This window comes from Haplochromis burtoni, unplaced genomic scaffold (assembly GCF_018398535.1).
Source record: "Haplochromis burtoni strain Fernald_Lab_line unplaced genomic scaffold, NCSU_Asbu1 Contig_73, whole genome shotgun sequence".
NCBI classification, from domain to species: Eukaryota; Metazoa; Chordata; class Actinopteri; order Cichliformes; family Cichlidae; genus Haplochromis; species Haplochromis burtoni.
Window position 1 is genome coordinate 1,504,232 of NW_024582434.1, and position 22,328 is coordinate 1,526,559.

At 41.3% G+C, this 22,328-nt stretch overlaps 1 protein-coding gene across 2 annotated transcripts in view; it reads right to left on the reverse strand.

Moving 5' to 3' along the window:
• spata5 (spermatogenesis associated 5) overlaps positions 1–22,328 on the reverse strand; it is a 109,920-nt gene that overhangs the window by 53,053 nt on the left and 34,539 nt on the right. For both annotated transcript variants that reach the window (XM_005924072.3, XM_042221739.1), the window contains exons 13-15: positions 21,616–21,669; positions 21,234–21,313; positions 18,298–18,424 (exon numbers count right to left, since the gene is read on the reverse strand). In XM_005924072.3, coding sequence (XP_005924134.1) covers positions 18,298–18,424; positions 21,234–21,313; positions 21,616–21,669 — 261 coding nt within the window. The remainder of the gene's footprint in view (positions 1–18,297; positions 18,425–21,233; positions 21,314–21,615; positions 21,670–22,328) is intronic.

Here is a 22,328-nt window from a genome sequence, read left to right on the forward strand (position 1 = left end):
TGAGGGCATCAAGAGTGCACCCTTTACCCTGTTAATGAAACTAGGCCTCGGCAGCCAACGTACCAAATTAAACTCAGTGGGCCTTTCCAAAACAGCAGAAAAAACAGAGACCTTGACGTGAACCTTGATAGCCCTGACATAGACCACAAAAGACTATATTGTTCACTTGTGGATATACACATCATTTATGACTATAAAGAACACGCAGGACTCCCAAAAGAAACTTTTTAATGATCCATAGTTGTGTGCATCACAAAGTGTTCTGGATCACAAACACTGGATTTTATTTATATTACCATGCGGCCACAACTTCCTGTTTGTTAAAAGATAATATGTTGCTTGCAATATCGCTGGGCTTGTAAACTGTCAATTTCTGGCAAAGGTTTGAAAGACATAAATACACCCCCCCCGTACTAGTACTTCTCTGCTGCAACTGCGCATTACTGGTTTAATGCCTTGCAACTAGAGAGCTGCTTTTAGTTTTAACTAACTGTAACTACATTTGTCTTTGAAGGAGTGGAAAAAATGTGGATGAAGGATAACACTAAAGGGGGAACGTTAGCTTAAAAGAGCAACTACTACTGGGGAAAAAAGGCCAATCTGAGAAGTTAGCAACATCCTCTGTCCCTTTACATAAAGGCATGATTTCTTCAGTATCTCCCTCTGTGCCACCTACCCATTTGGATCCCAGTGACTTCATTAAGATGGCACGTTGATTGCCAATGTGGTTTCAATCTCACCAAAACAGTACATAAACCCCGCAGGAAATGCAGCTGGGTGACAGACTGTCCTAAAATAAAGAGAGTTAGAGAAACAAGGAGTCCGGGTGTGTATGTGGGGCTGAGGAACATAAAACAGATGTGAGGCGACGCAAAAGAGGTGGGGGCATGATTAACAATGCCGACACTTTGAAGACAGGAATACACCTGGCGACCATCTTGTCTCCGTGGGCCCTGGACAGACGGGAATGCTTTAGTGTGTAGGAATTAGGTCCTACTCATCTCCCAGCTTTAGCACGGAACCACCGGCCAGATGGGGACTAAGCCAGGGGGATTGCAAAGGACTCAACGAATGAGACCCAACTGCTGGCTCAACCAACTGCTCTGCTGTTTTGGCAGCTTACTTACAGAATGATGGATAGTATGCTAGTTTGTCAGCTAGTTCACTTCCCTTATTGACTATGATTGTGTTAAATCTAACCATACGACTGCACTAGGGAAGACTAATGAAGTGTCTTGTGTATTTTCCAGAAAGGATACTGTACACTTCCTGGCTTTGCAGATCCACAAACACCCATTGTTTTATAGTACCTTGCAAACAATAAATATCAGGCACCTGAAGGCGCTCCTGTCTGCATAATCCTAAATATACAAGCGTAAAAGCCTCGACAGGAGGATCACACACATTCTTCCCAAAGCCATTTTCTATACCTAAGCACCTTGTCCAACTTTTGCACGCACCATCAAGCTGGCTCTGATGGATGACTCAGAGTTCAAAATCTTACCCACAGACTGGAGTAGTCAGGGACTGAACCATCAACCTTCCAATTGGTAAACGACCTACTCTAACTTGTGAAACTATAGCTCATGAGGTAAAGGCTTGTAAGGTGTGACAGGGAAAGTGTCAACACAAAGCTACATTTGAAGCTAAAAATGGCCTGCGGCACTATTAAACCTAATGAGTGGGTGGACGTGAAGAAGATGGGACTGTTATTGTGGCACGAACATCGTGTCTCCTCCTTAGGTTGTCTTTGTAAATAATTGGTCTGGTAGTCAAGCAACTCCACAGCAGACCCTGAGGGCTAAACAGCTAGCAGTGTTGTCATTACTATGTTCTCTTTGAAGACACCAAAGATGGAGTCTGACCATTCGCTATGCTTTTCATGCCATATCTGAAGACGCCCAGGATTGCTTCTGGTGACAAAGCACTAATAATGACTACTTTGGTGTGCTTGATGAATGCCTGGGGAGCCGAACTTTGACATGAGGCAGTTTTCGACAGGATATATGCTTCCATTCTTTGACCTGATTGAAACACAGAGATCTTATTTCACTTGGAACATATCTTGTATGTGCAATACTAGAAACACAAATACAAAGCAGACAAACTCTAAAAAAGAAACAAAGAAAGAAAGAAAGAAAGAGTGCATAAAAACAATGGCTCAAAAAACTAAAAAAGCACATACATACATATAAAGAGTAAACGAGAACTAGAAAAGTCAACAGAAAAAGATTTTTTTTTATAATATTCCAGTTTTCAGTTTTTTAAATGACACCTCAGCATTAAAAGCAATTTGCTACATGAATGAATAAAGCCTTTATCACATTAAATAATGTACTGCATTCTATAGAGTTTCTGTGCACTTTCCCTAGGCAAAAAAACCCAAAAACTTCTCTTTGCATGAATTTGAACAAGTTTATACAGGTATCCTGACAAATTTAGTTAAATTGATGTTCAACATCCTGAAAATGAATTAAGCTACATTAAAATGTCCACACTGACACTTACAAAAACATTCAGTAATGGCAGCTGGCTGAAGAAAGAACATAGGAGAGAACAAGTAGTCCATGTACATGTGTCATGACCCGGTCTCTATAAATATACAGACGGTGGGCCAATACCCACAAAACATGCCACAAGAAAGAATGGTCCTTTGCAGCGGGTGCAGTGGAGAAGGCAGCAGCCAGAGAGCTGTGCTCCAAGCAGGTTCCAAATCAGCACTTGGGGAGAGCAAAACATATGTTAGCTATGTTATGGTTAGAATTAGCATCCCTGGTTTTCAGCGGATGTGGGTTTGATCCCTTTGGCCTCCAGGCTCAATCAAGTCAATCTAAAATTAGTGGGCTGCCTCTTTTTTCCGGAAGACAGATAATTCCCCGTTGATTGTGGAGAAGGAAAAACATTGAGAAAAGCAAACATGGTAAGAAATGTGGAGAGTGGGCGACTTCACAGCATGAACGCAGCACAGTTACGGTGTCTCTAAAATAGTGACAGGTGCAGTGACCAGCTGTTGCCAATAAACACATTCATACTAAAACAGGAACGGGAAAGCTTTGTGTAAACGTTTAAAGCACCAAGTATTTATCGGTGTGGGCATAATGTCTGTAATATCAGGGAAATGAATGCTAAAACTAGTTTATATGACTCAGTCACTTTGTAAATGGTAAAAATGGAGGGGTGCTGCAAGGGCAATTCCAAATGGTGCTGTAGGGTGGAAACTGCCAAGAATTTATCTGGAACTGGGCAACTCATCAATGGGCTACTGTGACTATGACCAAGGAAAAAGGACACAGTCAACTGTGTTTATATCCTTCAGCGGTGCCCCTACTCTGAACAATGTGGCAAAGCCCATACTGGCGTGAAAGGCAAATAAGGCCTTCTGGCCACTAATTACAGAGGGGCGCTGGGACCGTTAGCTCCAACTGTTTCAACATGCAAATCACATCCAACTTGGGGGCAGTTGGCTTCTTAGAACACAACTGTAAAACAAGGCCTGTTTACTTGCTTCTGATTTGCTTGAGCCCTTGCTTTTTGTGGAAATGGTACAGGGGTCAGTACTCAACAAACGTCATAAACATAAAAAGTGAGACGTAAATGCAAGCTCTTATTTTGTAATCTGCAGGTTAAAGGTTTTGGCCAAATTAAAAGAAAAAAAAAGCTGCCTTCTGCGTATCTGCCTGGCTGTATTTCAACATATTTGAAAGTGAAAAACACTAAATGATACAGCCCCAAAGTAAGCATTAGTTATCACTGGACTATGAAGAGCTACACTCGCATCTCATTAGTATGCATAAAATAATAAAATAATACATGGGAAAAGAAAAAAGGAAAAACAGCAGCCTTGGCTGCTGATGTCATTGGATTCTCAAGTGTTTTTCTGTCTCTCAAAAAGAGGAAAACTGACACAAGAAATATGTTGTGCTGTGCTATCCTGTTTTGTACATTTCCTGAAATCCAAGGTGTAGGGTACAGGAAAAATCCAGTTCGAGAGAGAAGGTCAGCCTTCAGCATTTGAGGTCTGGAAAAACCATTAGTTGGAATGGAAGGAAAAAGATGAGGTCTAAGTTATTTCCTCTCTTTTTCCCTTTTCTCTCCATCATTTGAGAAAAAAATGGGGTGGGAGGGGTGCCTTACTCCCCTTTGAGTGTCATCGTGCTGAGAAGGAAGCCACGATAAATGGATTCAGGACAAACTTGTATATTGTGACAGAACGGGGCAACTGAATGCTTGATATATAGGCTCTTGCTTTGCTGTCTTAGACGTCACAAAAAATGCCTAGTATCCTGAACATGTGAATGAATACCTAAGTAAAGGCTCATGTACGCTGGTTATATAACAGCTTAAGGTGGAAAGTTCCCATGAGGTGTTAAACAATCACCTGTAAAACAATGAGAAGAATTGGAAACAGGAAGCTAAGCTTTATATAAATCTGGAGAAGGCACTGCATCACTTTGCCTTTTCAGTCAATAATAATGAAATATTTCAGGCTTTTCATGAGATTGCCAGGGAAATATATGAATGGATTTATTTGTATTATATTTTATTTGACACACTTGTCAAGTTTACGTGCAAAAGAACAAGACATATCTGCGTATCCTCATTTTACACACAAAAAAAGCACAATGACAAGTGCTCTCAGTCACTCTGCCAAACGAACACCATTATTCTGGAAGCATTTTGCAAATACTGGCCGCTGCCTTTTGTGGGCCCACTGTTCAGAACAACCCTGTGGCTTTCCTCAGGTGCTCAACATTTCCCTGCAGCTTTCCAAAGCAAGCGTATTGGTTAACCACCCAAACCACTCGAGCATAATGCAATCTCCAATTCACAACACACAAAATGTATTGGCAGCATTCCACTGAACCTAATCCAGGAAGTGGAAACATTTCTGCAAACAGACTCTTGTTGAAAACTTCTAATGAATGGTTTCTCATCTATTCTGAATGATGTAGAGTCTTAAAGATTTTTCCAAATTTCCTCAGTTTCTCTCTCTCGTTCTTTTTTTTTTGTTTTCCTCATTCCAACCTACCAACAAGAGAGAGGGGAAGACGGACAGTGCTGCCTCTGTGCACAAGGACTTTCCAAACACAGAAGGCAGCTGTGCTGGAATGTGCAAGCTCTGAAATTATGGCCCTGGCCATTGCTAAAGAAAATAAAATTGATGCAATCTGTAGAGCATGCAGCTTTTAATTAGTGGCTTCCGTCTCCTAATTGGTTGCTCTCCGTTTCCCTCCGCCTTAATTCGGGATCGGACCAATTGACCATGCTGCATTTAGTTTGCTGTGTTTGTCTTGAGAGAAACCATACACTGTAATCAAGACACAAAATGAGCATTTTCAAGGGCAGCACAAGCATGTGGGTGCAGAAAACAGTCAACCCCATTCCTTTTCAGTTTTCCCCGTCTTTAAAGAAATACGTTTGTATGGATTGTGAGACCAACTGGAGGAAAAGCCTCTGGATTATGTTGCGAATGTTAAGTCGTGCAAAAGGAAAAGGAAGAAAAAGCCCCAAACTACACTTAAATTCTTAGAGATCATAAAAAAGAAGAAAGATATTTTTATATTTTAAAACACCAACATGTAAAATGTCATTTGGAATCTTTGTATACTTCTGTTTCATTATTATACAACTCTGTAAACTGTATGCAGCACATGCATGTACCCCCACTGATGCTCCATTCATGTGGAAGCTGAGTCCTTATAATGGTTTCTGGAAAGTACATTAACTGAATGCAAAAGTTTACCCATTACCTAACAACTGAGTCATGTTTATTGCATGCAACAAAAGCTAACTGTGAGTAAAAACACACAGATCACAAAGCCAAAGCTTACTGTGGTATGTTTATTGCGGGGTATGTGGTCTTTAAATGGTTTTTGTATCAAAGCGTAGACGAGTAAACGCTCCCCATGTAGCTTTCCATTCAAGGTGTGTGGGTGAGTAATGAGACTCAGGTAAGCCAGAGCTGGACATCTTACTTTTGTCATATGTTGATTTGCTTGACTCGTCCAAGGTGGTAAAAATGGCTTAAAAGCATCATCGGCTAACACAGAAATGAGGCTGTGGATGGCTGACTCCAAAATATTTTTGATTTGATAACACAAATGAAATCTTTTCCAAAACAACTACTGCTGGATTTTGAGTATACTGGAGAGATAAGCGTGGGACACAACCAAAAAAAAAATAAATAAATAAATGAGGACACAGGAAAAGGAGATAAAAGCTGGGAAAAGTGCAACCGTTTGGCTGCTGACGGCTTACAGCCGAGCTTCAGGGAGCAATCATTTGAGGGTCAGGGACAGGTCTGGTTGCCTGGCACTAGTGGATTCACACTTGCGCACACACACACACACACTCCCTGTGTCATCCTCTCTCATCTTTACCATTTCCGCTAGCCAACAAACACATTTCCTTTTTACAGGGGAAACTTCAGGAAATTCAACTCTGCACAGAAAAGCTGTTTTCCACACAACAGTAATGAGAGCAGATTTGAAAAAAATTTTAAACTGAAAAATGAGTAAATGACATCAGAATTATTTAAATTACTTCCGTCACTTCTGGCATTTCCAGGCATTTATTACTTAACTGAGTGTATCTGGTATGATTGTTTGCATGTATTTCCCCATGAGCTGGAATAGCTGCAAATTGCAACAAACACATAATTCTATTTCTGCAAAGCAAAGAAGCAAAGAGCTCTGTTAAACATCTGAGGGCAAAGATAATTCCAACATCTAGCGGTGAAATAAGACACTGACAGATGTAAGCAGTGCCTAATTTATGAGGGGCAAAAAATAAAGGAGGTTAAGGGAGGTGAATGGGGAGGGGGGTACACAACTGGATATGTAATAAAGGTGATAGCGATATGTGACACAAAGACGAAAGATACGGTGCTAAAGAATTCAAAGAAAGAGTTGAAGCTTCCTCCATTCTACTTTCTTTTTGTGACCAGTAGGTTTAATGGTCAAACATCCTTCTCTCTCTCTCTCTCTCTCCTGTCTGTTTACAATTACCGTACCGCGAATGAATCTTCCACGAATGACTGCTCAACTGGCAGCCCTTACTAGCCAGGAACAAGGGAGCTATTAGCAGAGGAACTGAGGAAGGAAGGAAGAGAGGAAAGCCAAAGGGAAGGCAGTCCAGCGCAGAGGCCCAGGGAGGGAGAGGATGAGAAGGGAAGGAGGGAGGCAGGGAGAGAACAAGGGGTAAGGCTTAAAGGACAGAGGGAGGGAGATGGGGAAGCAGTGCAGAGGGATCGGTGGTCTTTAACAGCAAAGAGGGGAAGAGCAATGGTGAAGGAGGGCTCATCTCCCTGAGGCTGTTCAACAGACATAAAGATCCAAAACAAAGAGAAAGACAACGAGGAGGTGGAAGGGACTGTTGCATCCCTCTCATCCTAACCCACCCATCTTCCCCCCACCAGCAAGAAAAGGAGATGAAAGAGATTAGTTCTGGGGTCTGCCCTGAAGGGACAGTGGACAACCTCTGAAATTATTTCATTTCTCAGCCAACAGGATTTAGAATGGGACCTCCCCATGGCCCTTTGACACCAGAAATACATGAGAGCATTTTGTGGGTGGGACATTCTCTCAACCTGCTCCACCCCCAGTTCGACCCAAGTCAAGGGTTTTTTGGGCCTAAGAGTGCTTCTGAGGACATCCTGACAGTCATAATTTACTTTGACTTCAGAAATGACAAGGTGGGAAAAGAAAGCACTGTTACCCTTTTTTGGAACACCTTCTGTCTCCCCCCTCTCTCTCCCTCTCTCACACACGCACACACACAACAAGGTGCAATCCCAAACCTAAGATACAGCCAGCCTTTCACACGGTCATTCATCAAACAGAGCTGGTGAAAGAGGAAATGAGGTGACACCCTGCCATCATCCTCTTTCCGATGCATCTGCCAAGTCCTTGCAGCAGGAACACAAGGCCTCAAAGCCCTCAGACATTTTTTGTCTCACTTTATTACTGTGTCTCTGTACCTGACGTCATGGACCAGACATATTGCAGCAATTATAAAACAGAAAAAAAAAACTATACTTACAATTAGAAACGGATTTATTTCCAGTTTGCAAAAGACACAGGCCACTCTTCTCCTCACTTAATGTTACATATTGAAAAGCACAATGCAAAGACAATAGATAAAAGTCACAAGCCATAGAGATAAGTGGTTTAAATCTTTCAAAACAAAAAAAGGATACTGTTGAGACACTGCTTATGTTTAAGTCAACTGGTGTTCAAAGTAATAATAATGGATTGCATTTATATAGCGCTTTTTGGGGCCCTCAAAGCGCTGTGCAATTCCACTATTCATTCACTCTCACATTCACACACTGGTGGAGGCAAGCTACAGTTGTAGCCACAGCTGCCCTGGGGCAGACTGACAGAAGCGAGGCTGCCATATCGCGCCATCGGCCCCTCTGACACTTCACCAATCGCCTACTGGTGATGGGTAGGTGAAGTGTCTTGCCCAAGGACACAACGACGAGACTGTCCAAGCCGGGGCTCGAACCGGCAACCTTCCGGTTACAAGACGAACCACCAAGTCTTTGAGCCACGATCGGCCTGACCAATGAAAGCTCAATCAGCACCTATAGAGCCAAACAAAACATAATGTTGTAATCCTAATATTAGCTAATTATCTCCAACACGAAAAAGAGAAGCTGTTGAGACCGTAAACCATCAAAAAGCAACCGCAAGCTAGACTAATACTAATATATTGTGGCTGCAGTATAAGGAAACACAACTCCTGCTCTGACAGCCAAATGGTCATCCTCACAGAAAGGTCTGATGGGACTGATTCCATTTCATCTACAATGGGTAACCTAATCCCGATGAAGATGACTGAACCCGACAGAGGATATACATTGGGATACCATTACTCCGTTGGCCTCTCCAGTGCGCCTCTGAAATGACTGCACTAAATAATAGTCCGTTTGTTTAGCCATTCTCCTAAACAAGGCATTGGACCTGTTGAGGTGAAAGGGAAAAGAAAAGAGAGCACAAATCTGCTTTTTATCACAGGAAACCCAGGGTAGCTCCCTTAACCAAACCCCCACCTCCTCCAATCTTACACCTTATCCACTTGTAAGCGTCTCTTAATGTGGTGTTGGGATCCCCGGAGCAGAGAGCCAGGCTCAGGGGGCTTCAGCAGGGGATATTTGAAACATACAAAGAGGGTATTATTTGTTGCAACCCCCTGTTGGCCCCCTACCAGCTCCTATTTTGTATGTGGGTCTGACTGTATCCTGATGGTGGTGAATGATGACTCCTTCTTACTCCATGTTTCTTACACACGCTAGAACAAGATCAAGTAGGCTCGCCAACTTTCCAGATGGATCTATATCTCTATATATCTATATATCTATATATCTATATATATCTATATATCTATATATATCTATATATCTATATATATCTATATATATATATATATGTGTATATATATATGTATTATTGACACACTTACATATATATTGGTTTCTATATACTTTATACTTTTTTTAAATGAGATGCTTTTTACATTTAAGTTTAATGCCTAAACAATGACTGTGGTGTATCTATGTGTCCATAAGATTAAATCATACTGTTGTCAGCATATTCCATTTCATGTTTCCCCAAAAAACTTCCCATAAACTTCAGTGTTTTCCTGCTGAATATTTTATTGGTGTGTGGGTGCGAGTGCCTTCTTGCAGGCAGCCTTGAAAAATGATAAACGATCCAGGAAGGCTTCCTTGAATATACATTACGCCTACTATGGTTATCAGACGCCAAAAAAGTACGATTTTACAATTCTCTAAAGCCTTCACAGTGACAGTCGTCCTGTTTTTTGTTACAGGCAACACAGGATGCGCTTCATATCGCTGTAAGCTACCAAGCCCTGTGTGATAGCATGCATTTGCTCTGTCATGGCGAATGACACTGCATTTTTAGTCAAAGCTCTCACTGTTGGCATACCACGCTGTGCCGAGAAACTGGCCCCATTCGAAGGGACTATTTTAGATTAGTTCATTTGTCACTCAGAATTTAGCCTGGAAACACAACATAGCTTATCTTATTGCATTTAAACTAAGCTAACGTAATATGAACCTATGCATTTGGATTAGTCGGCATAACAAAAACTCCAGTAAATTTGAATCCTTGCTGAAATCACGTAGATGATGTTAGTTTGATATCTTTAAAAACATAAACAAACAAATAAATAATAAATTAATGTTAGGATGGAGCCAGATTCAATAAATGAGTGATTCTCATTTGTTTTGTTCCTTGTAGCTGACACTTGTCCAACCAGCTTGACAGAAAAATGTAGGCAGAGATCCTTCAAAACAAATTTACTGGACAAAAAGTCTTGCGAACAAGATTCTTTCATGGTGACTGTCCCCTTTAAATGTTGCATAAAAATTGTGAGTTTGTTTTTTCTTTTCTTAGTTTTCTTTAAGCCATCCAATCGAAGGAATTTTTTGTAATTAAAGCTGAACCACTTGTTGGTTAAAACACCAACATTCCATGGTTCCAGTTTAAATTTTCATTTTTCATAAACTACTCCTTTTATGTGGGTGCTGCAGCCTGCTGGGAACATCGACTCTTTCACTCTCATCAGAGATGTAAAGTCACTCGTCAGAGGTTTTTAAAACTTATACAGCCGACTCATTGGCAGGAGTGCAATTACAAAAAAACAAAGCACCTTAGCTAAGTTCTCAACTGAAAGATTTACCTGTTGCCTGATAGCAAAACAACAAGTCACATCTGCACTGCAAGACAGTCAGCCACAACAAAAAAGAGCATCCCTCTGACTGATCCAACCTTGCACACCGACAACTGTTTTCATAAATGTTTGCAATGTTTATCAGACACAAATAGCAGAACCTGAAAACAAACATTTACACAAGGACACGCTAGTTACTGACGGACTTGAAAGTGGCCCTTAATTGTGCGCTTATAAAGCTCACGGGTGAAGAAGAACACGGATAAACCCTTCTTTCGTGGTGTAAATTCTACAGGAAAAACAGAAAACGAACAAATGAATTACTGCACAAGACAGAAATACTAAACTGCGAAAGAGGAAAAAAAATATGCAAGCTCTTCAGCAGTGCAGCAGGAGAGGGGTTAGGAGTAGCGTTTATGAGAATAAACGAGATTTCCTGAACTGAGAGCATTCCAAGGGCGCCGGTGGTCTCGGCTTGCCAAAAGGCAAGACGACACATGCTGGAGATGTCTGCCAGGTAGCAGAGCACAAAGAGCCCTCATTTCCTCCCTACCCCTCCCTTACTCCCTCCTTTCCACCCCACGCACACCTCCCTCTCCCATCCTCATGTCTCTTTTGCTTTTGCTCAATGCCAACTGCAGGAAGAATATTTAAAAACACACACAAACCGAGATGTGTTGGATAAAAGCAATACCACAAAAAACAAGCAATGTCTCACTAAATATTTGAATTTTATGTTTGTAAGTGTGTGAATATGAGAAATATGTTGCCTTTTACCAGAAAATAAATTTTCTTTGCAGAAAACTTGCGTCTAGGCTTGGATAACCAAATTGTGGCCCTGCAGGATTTTTTCTATGTCTGGTTGGACTGGAGGCTTTTTTGTGATGATATTCTTGGATGCACACATGTGTAAGCTGACACTAATACAGCCCTTGAAGTTTGATACTCGCCTGGGGATCCTGCTCCCCCAGTGCCCAAACACACAAACACACACACACGCAGCTTCCCAGAGCTCATCCATGCCTCGGTGGTATCTCATTTCTTGTTTGCAAAGACATACTTTATTTTGCTACTGCAGTTTTACTAACCTGCAGGTCAAAACTCTCACTCTGCATTCTCATTACCAAATCTTGGAAACGTTACCGGGACAGGAAAGAGCGATTCTCAAACAGCGAATCATACCAAAAAATTGAATAAGTGGTAAATGCAACAAAAAAAAACTTATCTCTACATGAAAACAGCATTTTGAAGCACAGCTATCAACAGCTCAGCTCGGCTTCAGTAGGACACTGAACTGTGGCAGCAGGGCTCTATTCAGAACTGTGCAGTCAGGAAAAAACAGTGAATAAGCTCTAATCCTTTAAGACAGCACCAATAGAGATTCCATCATGCTTGGCTCGTCACGAGAGGAGAGCAAAGCTTGGGAGATGATAACGTCAGGCCAACACAAAATAAAATATGGCCTGTTTTGACTGCCTGGCTTATAGTCGGTCTTTTAGCTAAGGGTAGTTTCCTGTTGAGTGGAGGCATGGCTCAGGTGGAGGTTTCTACTAAAGAAAAGGCAAAACAAAAGGTATTCAAAGAGAGAAACTGAGGATCCTCCGATGCCCTGTTGTGAGGCCACATAACAAAGACTGAAATGTTTTGAGTGTTCAAGAGAGGCTTTCGATACTTAAGTGAAGAAAGCCTTAATGTACAGTCTTTATGGAAGAAGGAATTAAGAGGTATTCATAAGAGCCAACACAGAGAAGCAAAAGCACAGCATGGTTCAGACGTATGCATTTCAAAAGCTTTTCATTAGGTTACTTCACCTTTGAGTCAGATTAGCCATGAAAAAATCAAAAATAACCAGTTAAATAATTCATTTGACTGAGAGAAAAATATAATAATTCACAACAATTTGGATTTCAGATGCTGCTGATATGTTTTAAGGTAAAAAAGTTCCCTTAAAAAGGAAAACGGGCTAACAACAGAGCAAAATTGGCCTAAGGAAGCCTGTGATACCTTTAGAATCTCTGGTAAAAGAAGACATTTTCAACTGCTTCCTTATTTCCCAAAAGGTCGCCATAACGGACGGATCTGCATATTTGATTTGGCACAAATTTTATACCAGATGCCTTCCTGATGATTTCTCTGGGCTTGGAAACCACACTGAGCGCAGTGACCCCCTGAGCCCAGGTTTTGTGTCTCCTTCCTGAATTGAAACCAGGACTCTTTTATGTGCAAGGCAACCATTCAAAAGCTCCAGTATAGTTACTAAATGTACCTTGAGGTGGGTTTCCATGATTAATATGGAATTTGGCCATTCACACTTAACTGGCAGTCTAAAAATGATCAGGGGAAATATAAACATTTACGGTTTCTAGATTTGCAGAGACGATGATTTGCAGTCGGCATATCTACCACTGTCACGAATGCAGATTGCAGTTATTATTAGATAACTTATTTGATGCTTTTTCATTTCATGAGGTGGAAGATTCTACCATTTTGGTTCGCTAAACAGGTGATAACAAAAGCATAAACCAGCACAATGACCTGCACAGATGAATGGAAAGCCACAACAGACACAGAAGCACTGAATGCAGGAGAGAGAAAGAGAGGGGAGGAAAAAAAAATCAAAGCTACACTTAACTAATGCCTGAATATTTAACAAGTGGCCCACTAATTACAGTCTGGTGGAATTCATCTGTGATTACAATTAGCAACATCCAGACTGGCTGGGAAAACACTGGCAGATGTTCAGGCTGCTTGAACTGGCATGATGTCAAGTGTTTACTTTGTATGACTCCTGCTAAAGCCCGGTAGGCCACAGAACGGCTTAATGAATGGACTTTGATCAACATGCTCCATATACTTGGTCAAACCTAGGGCCAGGTGCACTGATATACACATGAAATGAGAATATACTTTTTCTTTTGATCTGATTACAAAATACAAATGTTTAACTTTGTCGATCTTGGATTAGAAAGGACCACAGATTCTACAAAAACATAGCTACAATTATGAATGAATAAAAAGTTACACATTTATAAGGTCAGTTACGGTACTACAAGAGCACAGAGATTCATGTGTCCTCATGTTTCCAGTGCCAGACATCATGTGGTATGACTTTTTGGACCAAATCAAAAAACTCTAGGCATAGCAGTTACATTAATTTATAGAGACACGGTGCACAAAGCATCATCATTACATGCTTTTAAATAATATAACAAGTACACTACTCCTTCCACCCTAAGCTCATTTTTATGTGCCAAAATGTATTCTGAATCACATAAAACATGTGACTGTTACCAGCCACAGAAGGAATTTACTTTATAACATTAAAGGCTTCTTACACGATCCTTTAAGCACCAAAGGCGTTTTAACACTTTTGAACATTTTCGTTTCTTTAGTTTAAAGTAGGATCGACAAGTTTTGAAAAGAATTGTCAAGAATCTTGGCCCGTGTCAGTTTTGGCCCCATCTCCTGTTCAGAAGCTACACTACAGCACAGAAGACTTTGAGAAGGAGGAGTCCGTAAACATGAGAGGGCAGAAAATCGAATACATAACGGTTAGTGACTAAAACACACTGTGATCTGGTGGGAAACAGGTTTCAAACGCTGGAAAATGTCAACAACAAAAAGGCTCGATGACAAATGGATGCCACTGGGACGCTGTGTACTCTACTTGTGACTCAACGGATCATTTTTGAGTCATAAATAATCTTTGGGTTTTTGTAAAATAGAAAGAGGAATCTGGTGTAGGTGGAAATTTGTAAGTTGCTGGGTGCACCAACACAATACTTATAAAATATAAATATTAAAAACACTCTCATGTCTAATAATAGCAGAAAGTGTTGACTTGTTGAAGGATAAACTCACCCACTGTAATTTCCCCTACAGTACTGAACAGCAACGTAGACATGCTGCCCTTTCAATTCTAATTCTGCTGCCTCTGTTTTGTTGTGGCCTCTTGTTCAGATAAGAGCCCAGTTGGTAACTTCTGGTCACAAACAAAGACCCATCTGCTAGCAATCTTCTCCACTGTAAGTAGCCCTGCCTCCTGATAACATGGATAAAGCCTAGCACACATTAGGGCAAACAAATGGGCTTTTCAGTGAAACAACAGACCAACACTATCTTTCTGAGACAAAAGTAACCCATGGGTTCACAGCAAAGACAAACTGTAATGGGGGAAAAAACTATCAAAGCATCATTTTACCGACTAGAAAAGGGGCTTCTGGTTTGTGAGTGTGTGTTTGTGTGTACAATAAACAAGATGGACAGCTGCTCGACAAACAGAGTGACAGGGGGTTCTTCCTACTAGATCAGCCTGGATAAATATTCCTGGTGGTGCTAATCAATCACCACAGCTCAGTCATAGTGGGTCAGAGGTGGGCCTGGGTGATTGGCGCAATACAAAGGAAAGAGGAAGTGGGAGAGTTTTTTTTTCTTCTTAAGCTGGAGGGGGCAACGGGGGTAGGATGGTGGTGTTTGGTGACACGTCATCATGACTGCTTTATGACATTTCTTATACAGACCCTTTTCGTGCATGTTTGGGACAAGAACAGGTTGTCCCCGTTTGTATGTTTTTTTGACAAGGTAATAATGCACATTCACTTTATTCATGCTGGGTGCTTGGGGGCATGTGGTTAGATATCTACGGAGTTAAGCATCAGGTTACGGTATAAGATTTCTGAAGGGTTTATGATTGCAGTGTACCTATGGCACATATTTAACACAGAAACATAAATACACTGTTAGGCTTGAGAATCAAATCAACTGCAGGCATCTACAGTTTAACTCCTAATAGTGTGTAAGAAACTGTATGCAAATATTAAGATAATCTGTTGTTTTATGATGAAGAAATGCAACACATACATGACAGTTTACTGAAAGAAAACAATGGAAAATCTAAATCTAAATACAGTAATCAATAAGTTGGTCTTTGGTTGGGTAATTTCATAAGTAGCAGTAAGTAAGGCTGATTTAAACGTGTTAATGTCAACATATTTCTATACTAACCTCCTAGGACCTGGCATCCACATATGTGGACATCACATTTTGGGTTATTTAGACCAAAATACTCAAACACCCACTTACCAGGACACTATACTGCTTCTGTTCTATCTAAATTTAAACAAATGTTCTCATATGTGGAGCTCATTTTTCTTAGAAACAAAAATTAGGTAAAAAAAAAAAATCAAAAATCTGGTAATTCTTTGTTTTTCATTCTTCAGGTCAAATATCCCAATCAGCTCAAATATCAAAGAGAAATAAAAAATGCATGCCGTGGAAGAGTTCGGGTCTTAGGAGGTTAATTTAAGTGAAATCATAAATCATGGATCATTACAATCAGGTGTAAACTTACATTTTGTTTGACAACATGCTTTGATTATGCCATCATGACATGATATGCTAGAATCCTGCGTCCCATTTGCCTCGGAGCTCGGAGGGACATCACTCCCAAGTAAGGAAAAAGCAAAGAAAATCAGGATTTATTTTACTCCTTAGCAAAGTAAATCCATCCATTTGTGCATCTCAGAGCATCACTCTAAGAGCATTTTTAAGGAAAGAAATGACAATTTCATTTTCCCCAAAAGAGCTGATAAGAACCATGTGAGAATCTATATTTAAATGATTATATTTTTGCTAAACTGCCTCCTCAATATACACTTACCAAAGATGTGTTGCAGGTCTTTATCTGACTAAATGAAAAACATTATTTACACAGACATTAAATGGAGAGCACTAAAACAACCGGATAAAAAAACTAAAACCTAAAATGTTGTGTAGGAGCTGTTGAGAGATGGACAACAGCCCTGCTCCTTTCGAGCTAAAATAAACACCACTTTCCCCACTCTCTTTCTCTCGCCATCCCACTCAATCTGTCCGTCAAACAGCTGAGGCCCCCAGGAGGCCTCCACTGCACCTCAAACAGCCCACAATAACTTCATTGACACCAAGGCGTCCCATTAATCTTCATTTGTCCTATCATATCCTGCCATTGGCATGGAAATGTCTGCCCATCTCCGGCTTGAAGTGACAGACAGCGCCGGTGGTGGCGAATGAGCGGTAAAGAAGGGTAGGGTGTTAAAATAGTAAGGGGTGAATGTGGGGTGCCTGGCTGTCCATTTGGCAGCTTCCGTTCCCCATTCAGATGACTTGAACCTATGAAAACACACACGTTACACATGCAAGCACGCACACACACTGTGTCGGGGGATACTGCCAGCAGGAGGTAATCTGATTTCTCAGCTGCACGGGGGACCACTTCCTGAGAGGGAGGCCAGCTTGTACAAGGACGCCTGGGGTTTCCCATCTGTGCACCCAGGGGCTTGATTCCCCCCCCCCCCTTTTTTTAAATCTTTCTTTCTTTTAGACACACACATACACACTCTCACAGTTCTATGCTTAGTATGTTTCTTTAGCAGTGATACCACTAAAAAGCGTCTGAATTGAGACTGCAATCAGTTGTTGCTGAAATTTACTTTGGTTTTACCATCACCATAGTGATGGATCAATTTTCCACAAGTGGGCTGTTTGAGCAGCATGTTATCAAAAAGTCCTTACCAGTTTATAACAACTAATCAATATATAAAAAAGTGTATTGATCTGTTGATCCGTTGCTGGTTGGAGGAACAACAGCTTTATGTAATTTTCTTCCTGTTTACTTAATTCAGCAATATTTTAATGCTTGCCATGTTAAATTAGGACGTGATACCGTCTTTTAAAATGTGTAACATCAACGTATTTTTTAAACTCAATATCGGAGGACACCCTACCGCAAAAAAAGCAGAAGAAAAACTGAGAAAGGGCTGCCTGTGCAGAAGCTTACAGAGCACGGCGACATTCTCCTTTCCTGTGTCCTTCTTGACAAGGCACAGGCTCAGTCTTTGATCAGCACTCAGGAAATTTCATTAAAACAGAGATGGGTGGATACCAAACACAGGTTTTGTGGAGAAAAGAGAAAGGAGGAGATAAAAGCAGAGGGAGGCTAAGGGAGAAAAGACGGGAGTATGATCTTCAAATTGTCAAGGAGAGGAAGTAGAAATGACAATGAGACAAATGTTTGACCTTTACTGAGTTTTAAATGAAGCAAATTAAACGTAAAGGTAAAGTGGTTGTAGATGTTTAGCGGCTTGGCTTGAGCTCCCAATCACTAATGCTCCCAATCCCCGGAGGCTAAAACGAAACGAAGAATTTATTATATTTGATGACCTCATCATATTACAGCCTAATTTCTAATCAGATATGTGAATTGGTTTGGGTCAGAAAGAGGACAAAAAAAAATGCTTTGGCAGCAGTTATTCCACTAAAGTAAACTAAAAGGGTAGAAGCATGAAGGTAGATTGAGTTACTTAGAACAATTTATTATGGATGCAACTGAAACCATATAAAGTGCACCACGACGTACTAATGGCATCAGCATCCGAAGAGCAAGTCACAGAAGACGGAGCGGGGCAAGCGGCCTTTAACCTTATCAATCACGTACAACAAAGTAAGGGAGGGAGAGGAGTAGACAAGGGAGACAAACTAAACATCTCCTCAAGCTTATCAATCATGGACCAAAGAGGAGGATGAAGAGATGAAGACAGAGAGCCGGCGTCTGTTTACCTTATCGATCATGTCAGGCCGGTTGGTGGCAGCCAGAACGGTGACGTCTCTGAGCTGCTCGATGCCGTCCATCTCTGTCAGGAGCTGAGCCAGGACCCGGTCCCCCACACCACTGGAACCAGAGGAGCTGAAGGCATGGAGAAGCACAGAAGATAGATGAGCGAAAGAAGATGGAAAAGAGAGAAGAAAGCGATGTGTGGCTGGATGATTAAATGGATAACGGAGACAGGAAAGGACGTATATAAATTACCTCGAATCGGGTGAAAAACTTAATTATTGAATTACTGAGTGTTAAGTGAAGTACAGCTAAATGATGGATGGGAAGGGAGGAAGAACACCATGACCTGTAAAGGTATGAACGTGGAAAGGAGGAAATGCACAGAAAAGAAATACTCGGAGCAATGAGAGTAAAGGATAAGGGATAATGAAGTTACATGCATGATGGATGAATGGGAAGATAAATGATCCAGATATGTAGAAGAATTCATCCTTTTTCTCTCAGGAGTGCAGTACAACACATGCTGAAAAACTTTATCATCCATCACAATATTTACAATTCTACATAATCAGGAAAATTTGCCAGTTCTTGAGTACTTGAAGGGAACATTTGACATTCGGCAAGCAGACACTTTCATTAGCACAATACTTCTTTCAAAAAAACTGGCAGCAAAAGCGAGCTCTCTTGCCAGTGACGTATTAAACTGAACTCAAAACAAGGCAGCAGAAAACAGGCAATCCCTCTATAATAAAGCAGCTCTTCTTTGGTTGTTAAATACGTCCCTTTGTTTGGACTTGTGAATATCTTGCCTCACCTGAAGTCAATGTGATGAAGAAGCGAAAGCCGATCTATGCAAATATTTCATGTAATTCAAAGGTAAACCAAAGTATTGAGATGCTCTACTGAAAATGAGTCAGAGAAGGGTAAAAGAATAAAAGACAGGCTGTTCCCTTTCACCTAAATGGAGCAAAATTTAAAGATTGAGCAGCTTCGAAATGTTAAAGGGGTCAGTGAATGAGTAAGGTCAGCCATCTGAGGCTACCTGAACATCCAGGAACAGTTTTTACCAAACAAAACTTTATACATTGCAGTGACGGACCACTTCGTCCATTGCAACAGTGGGACAGAAGAACTGCATAATAGCAAATCGACAGCTGTATCGTAAAAAACAAAAAAAGCTCATCGTTGCATTAGTCACTGCATAACAAGGTGGTTATTTTCCATAACACAGTGCAGACAGCTATCCCTCCAAGCTCAAACACACACACACAGTCTCTGTTGACAGGGCCAGCGGAAGTGCCAGACGTCATTAGCACAGACAAGGCTGCAGAGGAACACAAAAGAGCTCTGTCACTGAGATATGAAGGGAGACAGAAAAGGGGGTGGGGGGAAGGGGGAGAGACAAAGTTTGGGCGAGGGGAGATGCCAAGGAAGCTGCAATGAATTGGGATGGCAGCTTGAAGAGAAAAGTAGCAAAGGCGCAAGATGAGAAAAGTTATCATGGGAAAATAAACAGAAAAAAGTCATGAGGAGGAGAAAAAGAGAAAGTGAACAAAAAACAAGCTGAGGATGGGACGATAAAAGCAAAACAGAGAAAAAAAAGGAAAACAGAAATAAAAAGGAAAGCATTAAAAGGTGCTATTATGTGGAAAAAAACTCATCAGAAGTAAAACCAATCACTCTCTGCTTCTCAAATTTGGCCTCTGTTTCCGTCTTTCTTCAATTTTCTTCATTTCATTTCACCAGTTTAGACTCGTGGCAGGTAGGCTGACAGATTTACAGGTGTTTGTCCTGCCTCGAAAAGAAAAACGCAATCTCTCACACACGCACGGGCTCACAATCCGGCAGAGACTGTCTGGTTGTGTCAACAGTTTTAAATTCTTGCCGGCATGCGCGAGGCACTTCATTGATTAAACATGGCAGGAAGTGAACACCAATAAATAACCTTTACAGATCAGCGCTAAGTGCATTTTTAAAACAGTGAGTGGGCTCAAGGCACACATCCAGGCAAACGTCGATCGTTGCCACCTCACAGTTGGTTCTCGTTGAGATCAATCACAAAATTGGACATGGAGATAATGAGAAAGCGAGGCTCAATCATATCGTAAGAGCCAAAATGCTCGTCAGTCCCGCTGGCAAATGGATGAATCAAAGTTGCAATAGTATATCCTGTATGCTGATTGCAGCACAAGAGCCAAGACTGCATTATAAGTCACAAGCTCTAAAGCTCAGCCTAGTGAAAGGCCTAGCTTATCAAGTCTAAGACTAAGGTCAAGGGAATATAAGATGTTAAAAATTCAACATCTCATGAGTGGAAGCCCGTTAACAAAAGTACAGTTATCAAAATATTTTTTTGTCTTAGAAGCAGAATGTGATGCTTTGACAAAGGGCCCACTCACAAAGGTTACAAAGACTGCCCATTGGCCTTTCTCTGCTCCTTCCTACAACTTAGTTTCATCGGTTGGTTTAACCAGGAAGCTTGCTGCATATTTGGCCTTCCCCATCTGCTGTGGAAGGGCACAATGAAGTGTTTGTGCGCCTCCGGCCTGTGTCCTCTGTCCGCCCCCCCTCCCTCCCCCTCGTCCTCTTTCCTTTAAGCCACAGATGTTCCCAGTGCCATCCCACTAAAGCTCCTCCAGACAAGACTGTGTTCTGTGTTCACCGGGAGTGAAAAGCCGCAGAAGTTTGAGGAGACACGACGAGAACTGAGTGGCTGGCTTGGATAGTGCAGTCATGCAGACTTCCTGGGATGTTTGCGCTAACCCTCATATGAATTAACTGTGAGATCTGCGGGGGGTCAAAGATTAAGGCTGGTGAACTAAAGCAGACCACAGTGATGATTGTGCATCATCATGACTGGACAAGGAATGAACAGAGCAGAGGAGGAAAGGGGGGGGGGATTATTATGTACGAAGGCTATGAAAAGAACATACTGTACCTTCCTCTTTCACTTGCGAGAGCATCAATCTCGTCAAAGAAGACGATGGAGGGAGCGACAGCCCTCGCCTTCCGAAACACCTGCGAGCAGCGTCAGCAACAATAGAAAAGAGGAAAACAGGACAAATGTTTAACCGGACTTGTGAATCACTCCCAACCAGAAGTGCGCACAAACATACAGAGGAAATACAACACTCATTAATGCCATGAATTACATCTCAGGTCATCCTTTCATTGCGTAAACAACCAAAAATATCCAGAGCATGGACGGAGGAAATAAAGAGGCCAGGAAATCAACTCAGTTTGCATAACTTTCTGCTTACACAACTTATATATATACGTATATGTAAATGATAAAAAACAAGGATGTTAAATGCACATACCTCTCTCACAGCTCGTTCAGACTCCCCAACATATTTACTCAGTAATTCTGGGCCCTGAAAGAAAAGTTTAAAGCGATTTAAAGTTATTCAAGCTAGTCTAAAACGTGACATATTTACAACCTGAAATGCTAAATTACATTAACTAATACTCAAAACACTTTGATGTGGGTTTTATTCTGTCCAGAAAGAATTCATTTGCCTTAATTACTAGCACCTTTATGACTAATCATTCCTTTTTTATCCTGAAGCTTCATCTGGAGGCAGTCCTGTTAGCATAGCTGTTTAAACTGTGACCACACAGCAGCTGCTTCTTTGTCACATCTTTTGCAGGCTACAAAGAGCCCGGTGAAAAACAAACAATGATAATACAGCGTAAGAATGTTACAGATTACAGCAGTGCGTGCACGTGTGTGTGAGTGCGTACCTCCACAGTACTCTTTCGATGTTTACTGGACACTGTGTACTGCTTTATGCAACACCTGTGGTTCACTTGGCAAATAAACAGTACTGTTTGCTGCTGCGGCCTCCCTTGTTACTGTTAGTACAATAGTGCTACCAGTACCTACTATGAACGCCACGATAACTGTAGCTGGCATCACAACCTACCAAATTAAATCTCGGGCTCATTCTCACAGATAAAATTTAAGGTTTGTAACCAAAACCAAACACTGCATTGGCTCAGCCAAATCAAAACTGTGTGCAGGACAGCAGCC